Here is a 15,478-nt window from a genome sequence, read left to right on the forward strand (position 1 = left end):
AAATTTAAAACAGGAGAGGTTGAGAAAGTACTTGCTGGAGGTATGTGATGAGCAGGAGGGAAGAGGTGGAAAGAAAGGGCTTTGAAGATAGGGAGTAAGGAAGAGTGAAATAATGGAGATTAAAATCAATTGATTAGGGCAGGGAAATTAGAGAACATCATACTGGATGATCCACAACTAGGGTAAGGGTAAGGTTTTTGGTAATCAGGGGAGTGGTTTGGTTACCAAAATAATTTGGGCATACATTCTGTGGAGGCTGTGAAGGAGATTTACTCAGAGATGAATGCAGGGGTAGTCAAGCGCATTGGGTACCCCTCATCCTCTTGTTCTCTGGACCCAGGCATTGGGGTAAGTGACTCAGTCCTCTTCTGTATGTGACTAAATCCCATTTTAACAAATAATGAGAGCAGTGAATAATTCATCTCTATTTTAGAAGCTAATCCACATATTAAGAAAACAATAACAAATCCAACAACCAAAGGATATGTTTCATGCTAATTTCAATGATTCTTTAATTTTATTCATTTTTACTTCTTTTCCTTTAATACTGAGTTTTACATTTCTTTTCATATAACAAAAATGGTCTTGCAAGTAGTAATTTATTTTCTCTTTAAGGAAAACCTCTTGCATTTAATAATCGTGAAGTGGTCTACCAGCTAGTTCCATGGCAGTTTTGATTAAGCATCAAATTCTAAGGTATTTAACTCTTATAGACATCACAAGAAAGAATGAACTTGAGACAAATATAAAATATAATAATTTTCTTCTTCAAGAGCCTTCTCTTTTATGTTTCCTTTTTATTACTTGCACAAAAGCTATCAGTCTGGAGTCGACTTCTTGATAGTTTGATTTCTCTTATTTGTTCATTGGTTTATTCATTTATTTGAAAAATACATATCGAATGTGTATTATGTGGGTCCATGGCTGTATTAAGACCTTTAAAGGGCTTAAGTGCTAAAACTATTGTGATAAGCCATAGATGAAATGTAAACTAAGTGTAATACCAAATCACAAAAGTAAGTGTTAGGGAAACTCAACATGGTTACTTGCTGGTTTAATACTCTGACAATTTTTTGAAGTGTGTGGGGAAGGGAAATATAAACTACCCCAAAATTCCCTTCTGATGACTCTGTGTGGTATGATTAGATACCTATTGAGCAATCTTGCATTGGTGACACTTATTGAGCAATCTCGCATTGGTACATAGCACTATGAAAGGTCCAAAAGTGAATCAGACAGAAACTGCCCTCATATAACTTACAGTCAAGTAATTTTATGAGCAATAGGCAGCCATTAATTTTTGTAGATGTGGCTTTTCATTGGACAAATGTAAAGCACTGAGCTCTATTCTCACAGACCAGTTAGGGGCAGGATCACCAGCCAATGGCATTTAAATGGCTCTGCGGAAGTCCATTAAAGGAATTTTTAGGCCAAGCATAATCAGCACGGGTGGCCTGACCTAGCATCCTGTAAGGGTGTTCCCTCGTGGATGGGAACCCCATGAGTCTAACTGCAATGCCAAGCATGCCTCCTTCTTGTAAATTAGGCAGTGCCTGTTAGGACATGGGGGTATTCAGCAACAATGTCCTTGGAGAATGTGTGGTGAAGAAGGAGTTATCAGAGATTCAGTGCTCTGGGTATACTCCAGAGTGTTATTTTTCTAGGTTCATGAGCCCTGTTAAATAGGTGTATTTTGTCTCTCCGAGTCCAAGCCTTCATTTATCAAGGCAGCACTTTTTAGTGCTTTAGCTTCTTCTGTTGCCTAGATCAGGCAAAATGTTCTTCCTCTGCGGCAATGATAACTAATCAAAAGGTGATAAATGTGTCCTGTCCATTTTCATAAAGGGGAAAGAAGATGCTGGTCTTAAATGTACTGTGAAATCTGCAGTTAAGAGCACCATATAAATGGAAATGATTTTGCTTAACTACAATTTATAAATTTTATTAAACAGATAAACAGAAATACTGCTTTCATTTTTAATAAATATTTACTGACATACTAATATCTATTATAGATCATAATATGTGCTCAAGAAATCATAAAGAATCTTCTTTTTTGCTTGTCTTCTGTTCAGTCTCTAAGAGTTTGTTAATCTTCCCTTTGCTTTATGAATCAGTGAACACAGTTAGGGTATTTAAGATGTCCAGTTCAAATAAGTTGATGAACTATGTAATAAAGTATATACAGGGGTAGGCAAAAGTAGGCTTACTGTCTTAATTCAAGTAAATAATATAATAATTAATAAATAATAATACAAGAATAAACTATGTGTTTCAAATATTCATGACTATAAACCTACTTTTGCCCTTCCTGTATTATTTATTGTGTTTTAGGCCCAAGTGTTGAGAAATACTCAGATAAACTCCTGCTTAAATACTGAATAATTTTAGCTAAGTCAAAATGTGGAATTAGTTTATTATGTGGTCACAGGGCTTTTTTGGAAAAGAAATACTACCCATAGAAATTGAAGAAGCTAGGCGGTATGATGTACTGAAGAAACTGGATCATTCTTAGTGCTAGTTAAAAATAAATTTATTTGAGTTCTTTGCTGCAGAAGTTTGCTCTACAGAAAAAGACACCTTGAAAATGTATTGCTTGTACTCACTGGACCTGAAAATGTTACGAGTAAGTTTTAGAAATCATTAGAACTATGAAAATTCTACTGGTTCTATTTTGCTTTCCCGCAGTGACCATGCCTCACCTTATACCATTGTCACAAACATTCTCAGAGACATCTTATATATTTTGGTGCATAAGTAACTTTGTTCTCCGACATAGAATCCCCACTCCCCCAATGCTAATTTGATGGAAACAAAAAATAAACTCAGAATCAATAACATTTACTTGGCTTGGTGTGTTATAACAGGTGTTAACTGTTTTCTGTCCAAAAGACTTGTCTAAATAATAGAATAATCACATGGCAATGCTGGTCACTGTAAGAGCAAGCTTTTCATTTTTATTTTCCCAGCTCTAACCCATTGATTTGAATAAGGTCTATTCCTTCAGGTATATTGAGCAGACTACACAACGTATTTGCAAATAGATGGCTGCCCAGTCCTCAAATGGACTTTAATTAAAGGTACTACCAGTTTAAATGTCTCAAAGGTATTCAAAATTGTCCAACTTTGCTCCCTACTGTGGGTTTTCACTTCTCAACTTTGAGCAGAGAAGAATATAAAGGCTTTACAATAATATTTTTCTTTTCTATTTGTTTTCTTTTTATTTTTCTTTTTATAAAAGCAAACATTCACAGGGAGGCTAGCAGAAAAGTAAGGGGAAGAGTCTTCTATGGTAGTTAATTTTAAGAACTTAAAGTATTTTAAAGCAAAAATAGACTGCACAACTCCAAAGTTTATTTATCTAAGTCATCTGGTTAAATTAGTAGTGAAAATAAATTATGATTTTCCAAATATTAGAAACTGATATGTTTTACAAAAATATTACAATAATATAAAAGTGAAATATTTAAATTCATCATAGCATAAGTTCTTTGAGAAATAATTTTCATAAGGCATACAGGAAACTTGTGATTGATTCCAAAGTAAAATAGGGCAAAAACCAAACAAAGAAACAAAGAAACAAATTATCCACACCAAAGAAACTTATCTAGACTCAGAAAATAGAGTACAAATACCCACAAACCTCTGGACAAAGAGAGAAAGTTGAATAAGGATACACGATTTTGATAAAATGATGCATTTTTGCTGGGGAGGATGCAGAGAAAAGGGAACCCTAATGCATTGTTGGTGGGAATGCAGACTGGTGCAGCTGCCACTGTGGAAAACAGTATGGAGTTACCTCAAAAAACTAAAAATGAAACTGTCTTTTGATCCAGTGAGCTCACTGCTGGGATTATGCCTTAAGAATCCTGAAATACCAATTCAAAAGGACCTATGTACCCCTATGTTCATAGCAGCATTATTTATAATAGCCAAGTGCTGGAAACAGCCTATGTGCTCATCAGTAAATGAGTGGATCAAAAAACTGTGGTACATTTACACAATGGAATACTACACAGCAGAGAGAAAGAATGAACTCCTAAATTTTGTGACAGCATGGATGGAAATAGAGAGTATTATGCTAAGTGAAATTAACCAGGGGGCGAAAGACAAATGCCATATGATCTCACCTATAAGAGCTGCATAATGAACAAAACTAATGAGCAAAATATAACCAGAGACATGGAAATAAGGAAGAGACTGACAGTGACCAGAGGGGAGAGTGGAGGGGAATAATGGGGAAAGAACGGGGAGAGTCTAGCCAAGGAACAAGTATAAAGGACCCATGGACACAGACTACAGAGTGGGGATTGACTGTGGGGGTGGGGGTAGGGTGAGGTGGGTGGGGCAGGGGAGAGCAATGGAGGAAAAATTGGAACAACTATAGTTGAACAACAATAAAACGTTTTAAAAAAGATACATTTTACTGAAGAATAATTAATTGAAAAGTGGCTGTTTAAAGGAATTTTATAAAATATAATTAATTAAAAATAATCATAAATATAAGGAAATAAGGTATCTTATAGACTTATGAATGTACATAAACATCTGCATAAACTTTAATCACCTGGAACTATAAAAGGCTTTAATAGATCAAATTTATGTAAAATTATAAATAAAAGTATTTTATTATTTCACAATGTACAAATGCTCCTCTGTTCAAATGACATACTCTATAATGCTCATTAAGCCCTGCCATAATGCAAGTTATATCAACTGATCCTAAAGATCCATTAAAAAGTCCATGGATTAGAGGTCATGTTTAAAGGGGAACTTGAAACTATAGTTACCAGCTTATTTATACCCAATTACAACTAAGTCCACTGGTTATGATGTGCCATAATTAATAAACTGAATTAAAACTAACCTTAAATCAAAGATCTAATTTATCATTACAGAAACCCAACAACCCAGTTTAAAATTTAGGCAGGTAGAAACAAATATGAACCATAGCACTACATATGCCCTGCAAAGATAGCCAAGGAATGAAAAATGTTTAGATTAAAAATCAAGACATGTCTGTGATATTACTTTAAAAGTCCAATTGCAAAAGAGAATTTGAACAACAAAGTGCTATTAAAAAGTGAACTGACTTCCCCTAATTCAGTATTTTCCCAGAATGGCTTAGCAATGACTCTGATGTCAGAGATGTCATAGGATGAGTTGACACTGATGCATTAATATGATCTTGAGTCTTCAGTTAAAGAGAGAAACACTATTTAAAAATCTACGTCATAAAATCACCTTGTCATTAACATAAATTCTTAATGGGTTTACTTTAGAAATAACATTAAATAACATTGTCTAAAAGTTCTCTTTTGTCGCCCTGACCAATGTGGCTCAGTGGTTGGGTATCAACTAGCAAAGCAAAAGGTCTTGGATTAGGTTCCTTGTCAGGACACTTTCTGGGTGGTGGTTTGGTACCGGATCAGGGCACGTATGAGAGGCAATGAATGGCTGTTTCTCTTTCGCAGCGATGTTCCCCTCCTTCTCTTTATCCCTCTCGTCCCCTTGCTTTAAAAATAAATAAATATAATTTTTAAAAAGTTCTCACTTGTTGACAACAAGAACAATTTGAAGGGTTTTGAACAGACTCCACTTACCAAAACAATGAACAGCACTGCCGCAGTTCTGAAGTGCCAGACCATCGCTGCTGGGGGCTCTTACATCCAGGACCAGGAGAGTGCTGTTCTTCTCTGTTCTTTTTCTTTCCTCCCACTCAGCTGGTGTCTGATCAAAATAACTTCTCAGTAGATGTTCCTACATGCAGGCTTTCGGTGTTTCTGCCTCTGCTGGGAGAAGGACTGAAGGTACGTATAACCAGTCTGGATCCCCACCCTAAAAACTGGGGCTTGTCTCCTGAAGATGCTTGACAAGATCATCATTGCTCCCAGGTAAAAGCTTAGGGACACACCCTTCTTCCAGCTGAAAGGCAGCTCTGTAGGGGGTGGCAGATTCACTTCTTGACTGAAGATTTTCATGGCAGGCATTTAAAATGATCAGTGTAGAGAATGATACAAGTGCTAGGGGCTTTTCACCCTATGCTCTGTTCACAGGTTGTTTAGCTTCTTTTCATATTGAAAAGGCAAGTGGAGTCTGGCTGTAAGCTTTTGTATTCCAAGAGGATTATCTGGCCTGTGCTCATAGCCAGACACCCCAGTCATGGTAGAAAATTATAACCTTTCCATTTCAGTGGATGTTAGGAAATCTCCAGTTATTTTCAAAGTTGTTCTTATGATCCAGAAAATTTGCTAATGTTAAGACTGAGGATTTTTCCAAACATCAGTTCATACCAGCAAAACTCTGATACTTACCATTATAAGGTCCTCTGCCTTCAAGTGACCAGCCTAAGTCCAGGAAGTCTCTGTTTTCCTCTCTAACTGATTATCTTCTGTTTCCCCAACAATTTTTCTCTCTTTCAAGTTTTGCCTTTTTCAAGTGCAGTAAAAAAAATATGAAAATATCACTAAGTCAGATTAAAGGTAAACAATCAAAACCTCCAATTAAAATCCTGTTGATAATTTTTAAGATTAAGATCTGTGCCTGAAATACTAATGGACACACAGAAGTTGCTCTTCAGGTGAGGTGGGTTAAAAGTCAGTGATGATTCCCAAGCACAGAGCCAAGAATCTGTATAGTGAGCCAATTAGAACATGGGGAATGCACTGAAGAAACGGCTGCCCACACATGCAAATAAGAAACTGAGCAGCCCTGAGTTTGAGAAATAGTGACTCCCACAGGGCAGGCAGCATTTGACAGTGTTCCTGGAATAGGTTCTCTTCACCTCCCAATGTCAGGTATGAATATTGTGAGTGGCAGGAAGTCTGTGGAATTTGATGGCGGTCTGGAACAAAAGGTCTATTGGATTGTATAAGTTGATTATGACCAAAAAGATGATAAAATGTCCTAGAAAAGAGAAAATGCTGTCATCTCACTGCAGGTGTGTGACAAAAAAGTTTACTCAACAGAGGTTTGAATATCATGCTGTTCATCATGAAACTTAGAGGGAAGAGATAGGCTGCCTATTTTTACTTGCAGTGAGTAAGAATGCTTATCATTAGAATTGGTTGATATGAATAAATAAAATAAAAGGAAACAGGCCAGATTTCTGATTAGTGGAGTAAGACAGAAAGTGAATGCCGACCCATGACTTAGGCTGAGCCATGTACTGTATCAGCAGGAGGATTGTATGACCATGAATGACTCAAGACTCACTGGACACCAGAGGTGAAGGAACCTACTCTTGCAGCTTTTCAATGGCAAGTGAATGCTTTACTGACCTTGAATTCTGGGCATGGCACTAGGATATGCACAGGCCCTCTTCTTCCAAGACCAAGGTTGGTTCCACCTCTAACTCAATGCCCTGCTCCAACAATCCCAACTAACTAGAGCATTTGTGAAGCAGCAACCTCTCCAGCACCCTTCTGGGAGGGGGTGTGGCAGACCCCAATGTTGCAGAGCAGCGGCTATCTTGACCGTCACGTGAGAACTAGTGAAATTAAGTACAAACGGGAAAGGGATATTACGAATCACCATCTCTCCTCCTTCACCTCTTCCTCTGCTGTGTTCTCTTTCCTACTCAGTTTAACATTCTCAGTACAGTACTGCTGCATGGAACTTTCTGAAATGTGGAAATGTTCACTATCTCTGCTCTCTGATATGGTAGCTATCAGCCATATATGGCTCTTGAGCATTTAAATGTGGCTGCTATGACTGGGGAACTGAATTTTTAACTTAATTTCATTTTAGTTAATTTAAATCTAAAGTCATGTGGCCAGTAGTTACTAAATTGCATAATGATTTTAGCTTCTTATTCTTTGCCCCATCCTGTCTGGTCTTTATTCATTCAACTCCTTTTCATAACACAGGGCATTGCAGCTTTGCTCCATTTTTCAATCAGCACTTATTGGTTCCTTTTTCTTTATTTACTTCTACTATCTCAGTTGGTCCAGTCCCTTTTCCTGGTTCTTTATGATCCTATTATCTAATGCCAAAGAGTTAAGATACTTTAAAACGCAGGCAACACAAACCCCTCTCATTTCCATGTTCTCGTTTTTCAGCCACCTTCTCTGTAAGCTTACACCACGCTGTTGCAGAACTGTGCTCCTCAGGTTTGCTTCTTTAGTCAATCTTGTTGCACCATTTCTACTCCAAACATTGTTCATTTAGTGTGCCTCCACATATGTACCAGAAGTCCTCATTTCTTGGGAATTTTATGAAATTTGGGGGGATTTTTCTGCTCAGAATTTCCCTGGCAAACTAACAGATTTTCTCACAGGCACCAAGTTTTTCCCAGGAAAGGATTTTTCTCTCTTTCATAAGGCACTGCAAGGTCTCTCTGAAATATCATCTCAAGTGTCTGCATTTCTACATTTGTTCACAGCTTAAGATACTGTCCTGTCTTCTTGAAAGACAAAGTGATCAGCATCTTTCACTGAAGGTGATGGATTCTAGTGAACTAGAATTTTCTTGGCCTAATTTAAGTAACTGACTATTCCATCCACCTTTATATACACAGCACCCAGAGCATGGACACATATTTCCATGGATATGCTTTTATGTTGTATGTGAATCTCTGGATTCACATATAGGTATTTGTCTAATCTAACATAAAAATAAAGAAGAAATTGAGGTAAATATGTTAAGAAAAATACAAAGAGAAATTATGGTATTTTCCTCTATATTAATGTTCCTAGGACATGTATTGTTTCCAGTACTTGTTCATATTGTTTAAAAATAGGCTATTCTTTAATGAGTCCCATAAAAATGTCTATGGGATGGAAGTTGCTCTTTGAGATTACAGGAGGCTTTTCTTTTAATATATAATAATCAAATGCAATGTCTGATCTTTAACTGGAATCTGATTAGAACAGAACAGCTATAGAAATAATTTGGGGGATATCTGAAGAAATTTAAATATAGACTGTTAAGGGGTTTCTGTCAATTTTATTAGATTATGTAGTAATATAACTTTAGATTTAAAGATACACACTTAATTATGTAGATGAAAAATCTCATGATGACAGAAATTTTATTTATGGTAATAATATGACAAAGTATTAATAATTGTTAAGTATAAGAGAGAGTATATGGATTTTCCTTTGTCTTTTTTTTATTTACAATTTTTTATAATAAAAGTAGGAATATTGGACTAAAGTACTGGTTGACAAATTATAGCTATGGGCTAAATCTAGCCCATGATGCCTTTTCTTTCTTTCTACCATTTTCTTTCCTTCCTTCCTTCCTTCCTTCCCTCCTTCCTCCCTCCTTTCCTTCCTAACACAACCAGACTCACTTGCTACTGAATTATGATGGCTGCTTTCCCATGACAACAGCAGAACTAAGTAGTTATGACAAAGAGCATGTGGTCTGTAAAGCCTAAAATATTTACTTATCTGACCTGTGTAGAAAAAGTTAGCAGACCCTGGGACTAGATGAATAAATTATAATTTATCAAACAAAATATAACAAATAGGAAAAATCTACAAGATGGATCTAAAGAGTGTGAATAGAAATCATGATAACTGAAAGTAACCACTAAAATTAAAGTAGTCAATCACTGAGGAAAGGATACATTTTTATAATCAAATTATAGTTTTAGTTTTATATTTTCAGAGAGACTTTATTAATTGAATAGAATAATTTTCAGCCTAGCTCTTCCTTCTTTTAAGGTAGATTTAAGGAAAATCTCAAATTTATTTTTCTCTAATTATTTCTAGAATGTGTTAAACCACATCACATCTTGAAGTTTTTATATAGAAAGAATATTCATGAGTGAGAAAAACCTCAAATGATTAAAGTACATTGTCTCTTTTAATACTTAAATATTTTATGATAAAATAAGAGAAATGAAAGAGACTAACTTATTATTGTCTATTTCTTTAAAAAACAAAAAAATAATCTAAACTGGTCATGCCCTGCAAGTTCATTACTATGGTAGATGCTGTGGAACATTCAAAAGAATTTTGAACTCTGCCCTTAAAGAGGTAACACTATAGTTGCAAATGTACTGAGAGAAAAGTATTGCTGCTCCCTCTGGAAGACTTCTTTACTCATACATCTACGTGTATCTGCAAACCCACTAGGGTACTCTTTAGATTGCAAGTGCAAATTAAGTTCTACCTTTTACTTATAATAAATTATCATCAGTTAGTTCTACAATATTTTTTCTTTGGCCTGCCTATATTTCATTTCAATGTCATTTCGTTAATGATGATGAGATGCTGTAGACACTTAACCCTTGTTTATACAATTAGCCTTTGGTAAAATTGATTTTGCTATATGACAGCTTGCTTTAAGTCGCAGGAACTATCAATGATGTTAAGTAAGAACTTACTATACTGTTAAAGGTTATACCTTTATGACATGATAAATAAAACTACACTTCACCATTTTCAGAAACTGTTTTTGTCTGTAGTTTTAGAAATTAAATTCCACCAACATTTTTCGAGGCCTTACAAGGAATTCTGCCAGCTGACAGGAGAGATAAAAGTATGTAACAGAAGCTTCTTTCTTTACAAAGGCTATAATCTTCACTGGATCTAAAAGGGGTGATGAGGCCTCTACGACAAGGCACACTGACATACGTGCTATAGGAAAGGCCTATAGTGTTTCATGAGCCCTGCAAATGGGAAATAATTTCTACATAAAGGATATTGGAGAACACTTAATGGAATAGGTAAATTTTTAAATTTTCAAGATGACTAATTCTCAACAAATGAAGATGCAGATGAAAAGGAAGGGAGAAAAGAATATGTATTTTTTCAGGCTAAGGGAGTTAGAGTGGACCTAAGTGTATGATTTGTGAGGGGTATCAGTGATGATGAGTTAACACAATGTCGAGGACTTTGAATGCCCTCCTGAATAATTTGGATGATATTCTGTGGTAGACAGATAACCATGGTGGGCTTTAGAGCAAGTTACAACCTAGTCAAAATTGTGTTTAAAGAATTTGTCCTGAAAACTGTGTGATAAATGGACAGAGAAAAGGCACTAGGGAGAGAAAGATGAATTTGGAGACCAACTGAAATTACCTTTAGAGATGTAAAGTAGTTCAGTGTTAGAAAGTTTAATTACAATATTTAACCATTATAACTACTAGAATTTAAAATATAGCTTCCATAGGTTTTTATAAAGCATGATAGTGTACATAGAAAGCCATGTAAGTTCCACCAAAAACTACTCAACTTAATAAGTGAATTTGGTAAAGTAGTGGGGTACAAAGTCAATATTTAGAAGTTGATGGCATTTTTTTACTTCAAAATTGACTGTCATAAAAAGAAACTAAGGAAAAATACCACTTACTATAGCAACACAAAAATAAGGTACCTAAGAATAAATTTAACCAAAGGGGTAAAAGACTGTACTTGGAAAATGTAGAACTCTAAAGAAAGGAATTGAGAAAGATACAAGTAAATGGAAGCATATACCCTGTTCATGGACTGGGAGAATTAGCATCATCAAAATGTCCATATTACCCAAAGCAATATATAGATTCAATGCAATTTTTATTAAAATACTAATAGCATATTTCACAGCTCTTGAACAAATACTTCAAAAATTCTATGAAACCAAAACAAAATAACAACAACAAAAAAAAAACCCTAGCATCAGCAATCTTGAGAAAGAAGAACAAAGTTGGAGGGATCGTAATACCTGATATTGATATCAAACTACATTACAAAGCCACTGTAATCAAAACAGTCTGGTACTGGCATAAAAACAGACATATAGATCAGTGGAACAGAAGAGAGCCTAGGAATAAACTCATGTCTGTATGATCAATTAATATTTGCCAAAGGGGACAGAAGCATACAATGGAGTAAAAATAACCTCTCCAACAAATGGTGTTGAGAGATCTGGACAGATACATGCAAAAAAAAAAAAAAAGGAAAGACACTAGACCACAAATTCACACCATACACCAGAATAAACTCAAAATGGATAAAGGACTTAAAAATAAGTCATGATACCATAGAAGTCCTAGCAGAAAACATAGGCAGTAAAATGTCGCTATTATACTGCTTGTTATTTTCTGGAAGTATAATGAAATATAAATATTGAAAGATATTCAAAATTATGACTATTCATAGATCATAAATTTTTCTACAAGGGAATTCCAAGAGATCAATTTAAAAATATAGAAAATGACATAAAAATGTTATAAGGTGGCTGATTAGCTAATTAATAAACAATGTTTAGTAATCTACAGAATTATTAGTGAATATAATGAAAGAAATATAATAAAATAGTTTATAGTAAGAACTATAAATGTAAACTACTTTATAAAAAAGCAGAGAAGAAATGGGTAAAACCTGCATCCTAAAAACTTTTAAGCTTTCCTAAGGGACATAAAGAAGACATAAATAAATAGAAAGTTATACTGTATTTTGGTACAGAAAGATCCAGTATGACTAAGAAACCCCTCAAATTCTTTTATTTTTTTGAAACTTGACAAAATAATTTTAATTTCATATGAAATAACAATCAAGAATAAAAATTAAAATTGTAATAGGAGAAAAAAATAGCAATGAGTGAATTCATGCCTGACAAGGTTTAAACTTAATACTATAGTAATGAACATACTTTGGAATTAGAAAATGAATTAAAAGATCAATGAAATAAGTTAAGGAATATAAAATACATTTAGTGTAGGATTAAGTAAAGATCTCTAGTCTGAATACAGATAGGTTTTCAGATCAGTGAGAAAAAATGTATATAATTCAAAAGATGGCATTGAGTATGTGGCTAGACATTTAGAGAAAAATTAGCATTCTCTTTAGAGCAGATAAAATCTAGACGGAGAAAAGAGTTTTTGTAAAAAAAGCTGGTCATAGAAGAAAAAAGGTGAGTAAAACATAAAATACTTTGAAGTTGGGAATGCCTACCTAAGTCCAGAACCCAGAGTAGAGAACTGATGAATTTTAGAAGTATAAGAATCAAAACATGCACAAAGCAAACAAGTATAACCAAAGAGTGGGAGGCAGGGGAAAATGTAGTAAGCTAGAATAAAAATTTTTTTACATGTGTAACAATGAAATTTCAGTTCCCATAATATATAATGAACTGAAATCTGTAAGAAAAAGTTGACAACACAAGGGATATAAATAGACAAAGAACATAAATATATCTTTTACTTGAAAAGACAAAGTATGATTAACAGGCAGAAGAAAAGAGGCCCAACCATAGTGAGAATTAGATCTATAAAGAACAACAAATATAAGTAAAAATATTTTACATATCAGATTAGCATTTGATAACAAAAACATTAGATAACACCTATTATTGTAGAGGAAGTAGGAAAACAGAAAATCATCTCCTTGATTGAAAGTGGACATGAAGTTGATACAATGTTTTGGGAAGGCAATTTCACAATAGCTAACAAAAATTTAAGTATACATAAATTTGATGCAACAATTTCTATTGTCTCAATTTAGTACCAGATATTGGGTACAACTGATTAAAAACTCACATACAAGGAAGTTCTTTGCATTACTGTTATAATATTGAAAAAATTGTAATCACCCAAATGTTTATTAGAGCAGAATTTGTTAAATAACTTAGGGCATATTTGTATAGTGGAATAAAAAAGTGAGACAGATTCCTATATACCTATATGGAAAGCAGTACAAGTTACAGTAAGTTTAAAATCAAGATGTAGAACATGTGTACATACTTATGAATAAAAATATATTTTGTCTACACACATTTTTATATATGCATATAAATTTTCTGGAATAATTTACAAAAATACCTTTATTGGAAAATAAATTTTATGTTTAATTATGCAGTCTTCTCATTCATTTCTATATTTTATCATTAGCAGGCCTTTATTATTTAACAATATGTGAAAACATTTTAAGCTTCATAGTTGATCTTTTAGAAATGAGTTAATGTTAAGTGTTCATCTGAAGACAGGTGGAGAGATAGGATTAGAGAGATATGTGTGTGAAAGTTATCAGTTTGAAGGTGACAATGAAATTTCAAAATGGAAGAAATCACTTAGGAGAGAATTAAGAGAAAGACACGAAAATATCTGAGGAGACAATTTGCCTGTTTACATTTGTTTGGTAAAGAGGAAGAAGTCAGCAAAACAGACAGTAAAAGTCCTGCAAAGAAGTGGTAGAACCAGTTTGGACCAATGTAATTTAAATCAAAGGAAGACTGTTGAGATGAAAGTTTCCAAAACAGTCCTGAAGACAGGAGAAAAATAACAAGAGCACAAACGTTCTCCTGGTTTCTTCCTAACAATCTGGCTCTTACTGCTGTTTCCTTGCAGCCATATTCTTCACTAAGCACTCATTCGCTGCACTGTTTCCTTGTAGGCATGGCCCTATGTCTACATCACTCTTCCCTGTCTAGTCTCTGATTGGTCTCATGACAGATCAACCTGCAAGAAGATCTATCCAGTTCAGGCCCTTTCTGTTCTGAACTCTGAACCTCCACATCCAAATGCCTGCTTGAAATCTCTTGTTGAAAGTTTAAATACAGCTCAAATTCAACATGCTGAAAATTTATGTTCTCCCTCTCAAAAAGGGTTCTTTCCCTTTGACCAGGCAATAAGAATGCCATCTATCTAGTTGTGCAAGACAGAAACTCAAGGGATATTTTCAATAGCTTTTTTTCCTTACACTTTCACTTTCAATTCAAGCACCAAATTTTATTAATTTTACATCTAAAACACCTCTCTCAAATTCATTTCATTTTCTCTATCTGACAACCACTATCTTAGCCAGATGATTATTGTACATCTCCTGGATTACTGCTTAACTTTCTAACAGACCTACATATGTTCTGGCCTGTCTGTAATTTGTTTACTATGGTAGTACTGGAGAAAGTATTTCCAAGAGCAAACCTAAGTGTATCATCTCCTTAAATATACTTTCAATGGTTTTTGGGAAAAAAGAAGGAACAAAAGTCAGGGTCCTTGCTCATCACCTTTTCTGCAATTATCATAGTTGCAAGTTTATGTGTATTTGTGTTACAGTTAACCTCTGTCCTCAACACTAGAATGTTATGTCCATGAAAATAAGAACCATTTTAAAAAAATCAAAATTGTATTCCTGACACCTAGCATAGGATAGGGCTCAATAAATATTTTTGAATAAATAAATAAATAAGTGAAAGTAACATGGAGTTTCAAGAAAGAAAGGTAACATCTCAGAGGATGAAGCCCCAAATTTTCAAAATAGATGATGGTTAGTGAATTCCAGATTCACCTACAATAATGTGAAAGTGGGTATTGACAAGAGTATTTAAGGAGATAGACTATGGAGTTTGTCCTCAAAAGGAAAAAAAGTAAGGGCTAGATCCCCTAAGTGATTAACTCTGAAGAAATGCAGGGTATAAGTGTCTAGAGGTCTGAATGAGGTCAAAGATGTGTATTAGAATCAAAATAATATGATTTCTGGAAGCAGAGTAGGTAGTTGTCTTAAAACTGTTGTGTTAGAATATAAATGTGAGAAGTGGAAAAATTTCT

At 34.5% G+C, this 15,478-nt stretch overlaps 1 protein-coding gene and 1 long non-coding RNA gene across 3 annotated transcripts in view; one reads left to right on the forward strand and one right to left on the reverse strand.

Annotated features, from left to right (window-relative positions):
* Positions 1 to 5,806, reverse strand: part of DSG1 (desmoglein 1) — a 38,293-nt gene extending 32,487 nt beyond the window's left edge. Inside the window, exon 1 of the mRNA XM_090285678.1 lies at positions 5,604 to 5,806. Coding sequence (XP_090141804.1) covers positions 5,604 to 5,648 — 45 coding nt within the window. The 5' untranslated portion in view covers positions 5,649 to 5,806. The remainder of the gene's footprint in view (positions 1 to 5,603) is intronic.
* A 929-nt stretch (positions 5,807 to 6,735) lies between these two features.
* LOC150002698 (uncharacterized) overlaps positions 6,736 to 15,478 on the forward strand; it is a 41,972-nt gene continuing 33,229 nt past the window's right edge. Inside the window, exons 1-2 of one of the 2 annotated variants that reach the window (XR_016512720.1) lie at positions 6,736 to 6,797; positions 7,178 to 7,337. This is a non-coding gene — a long non-coding RNA (uncharacterized LOC150002698). The remainder of the gene's footprint in view (positions 6,798 to 7,177; positions 7,338 to 15,478) is intronic. The other variant, XR_016512719.1, reaches the window with a different exon arrangement.

This window comes from Furipterus horrens, unplaced genomic scaffold, assembly GCF_987537825.1.
Source record: "Furipterus horrens unplaced genomic scaffold, mFurHor1.1.pri manual_scaffold_8, whole genome shotgun sequence".
Taxonomy (NCBI): domain Eukaryota; kingdom Metazoa; phylum Chordata; class Mammalia; order Chiroptera; family Furipteridae; genus Furipterus; species Furipterus horrens.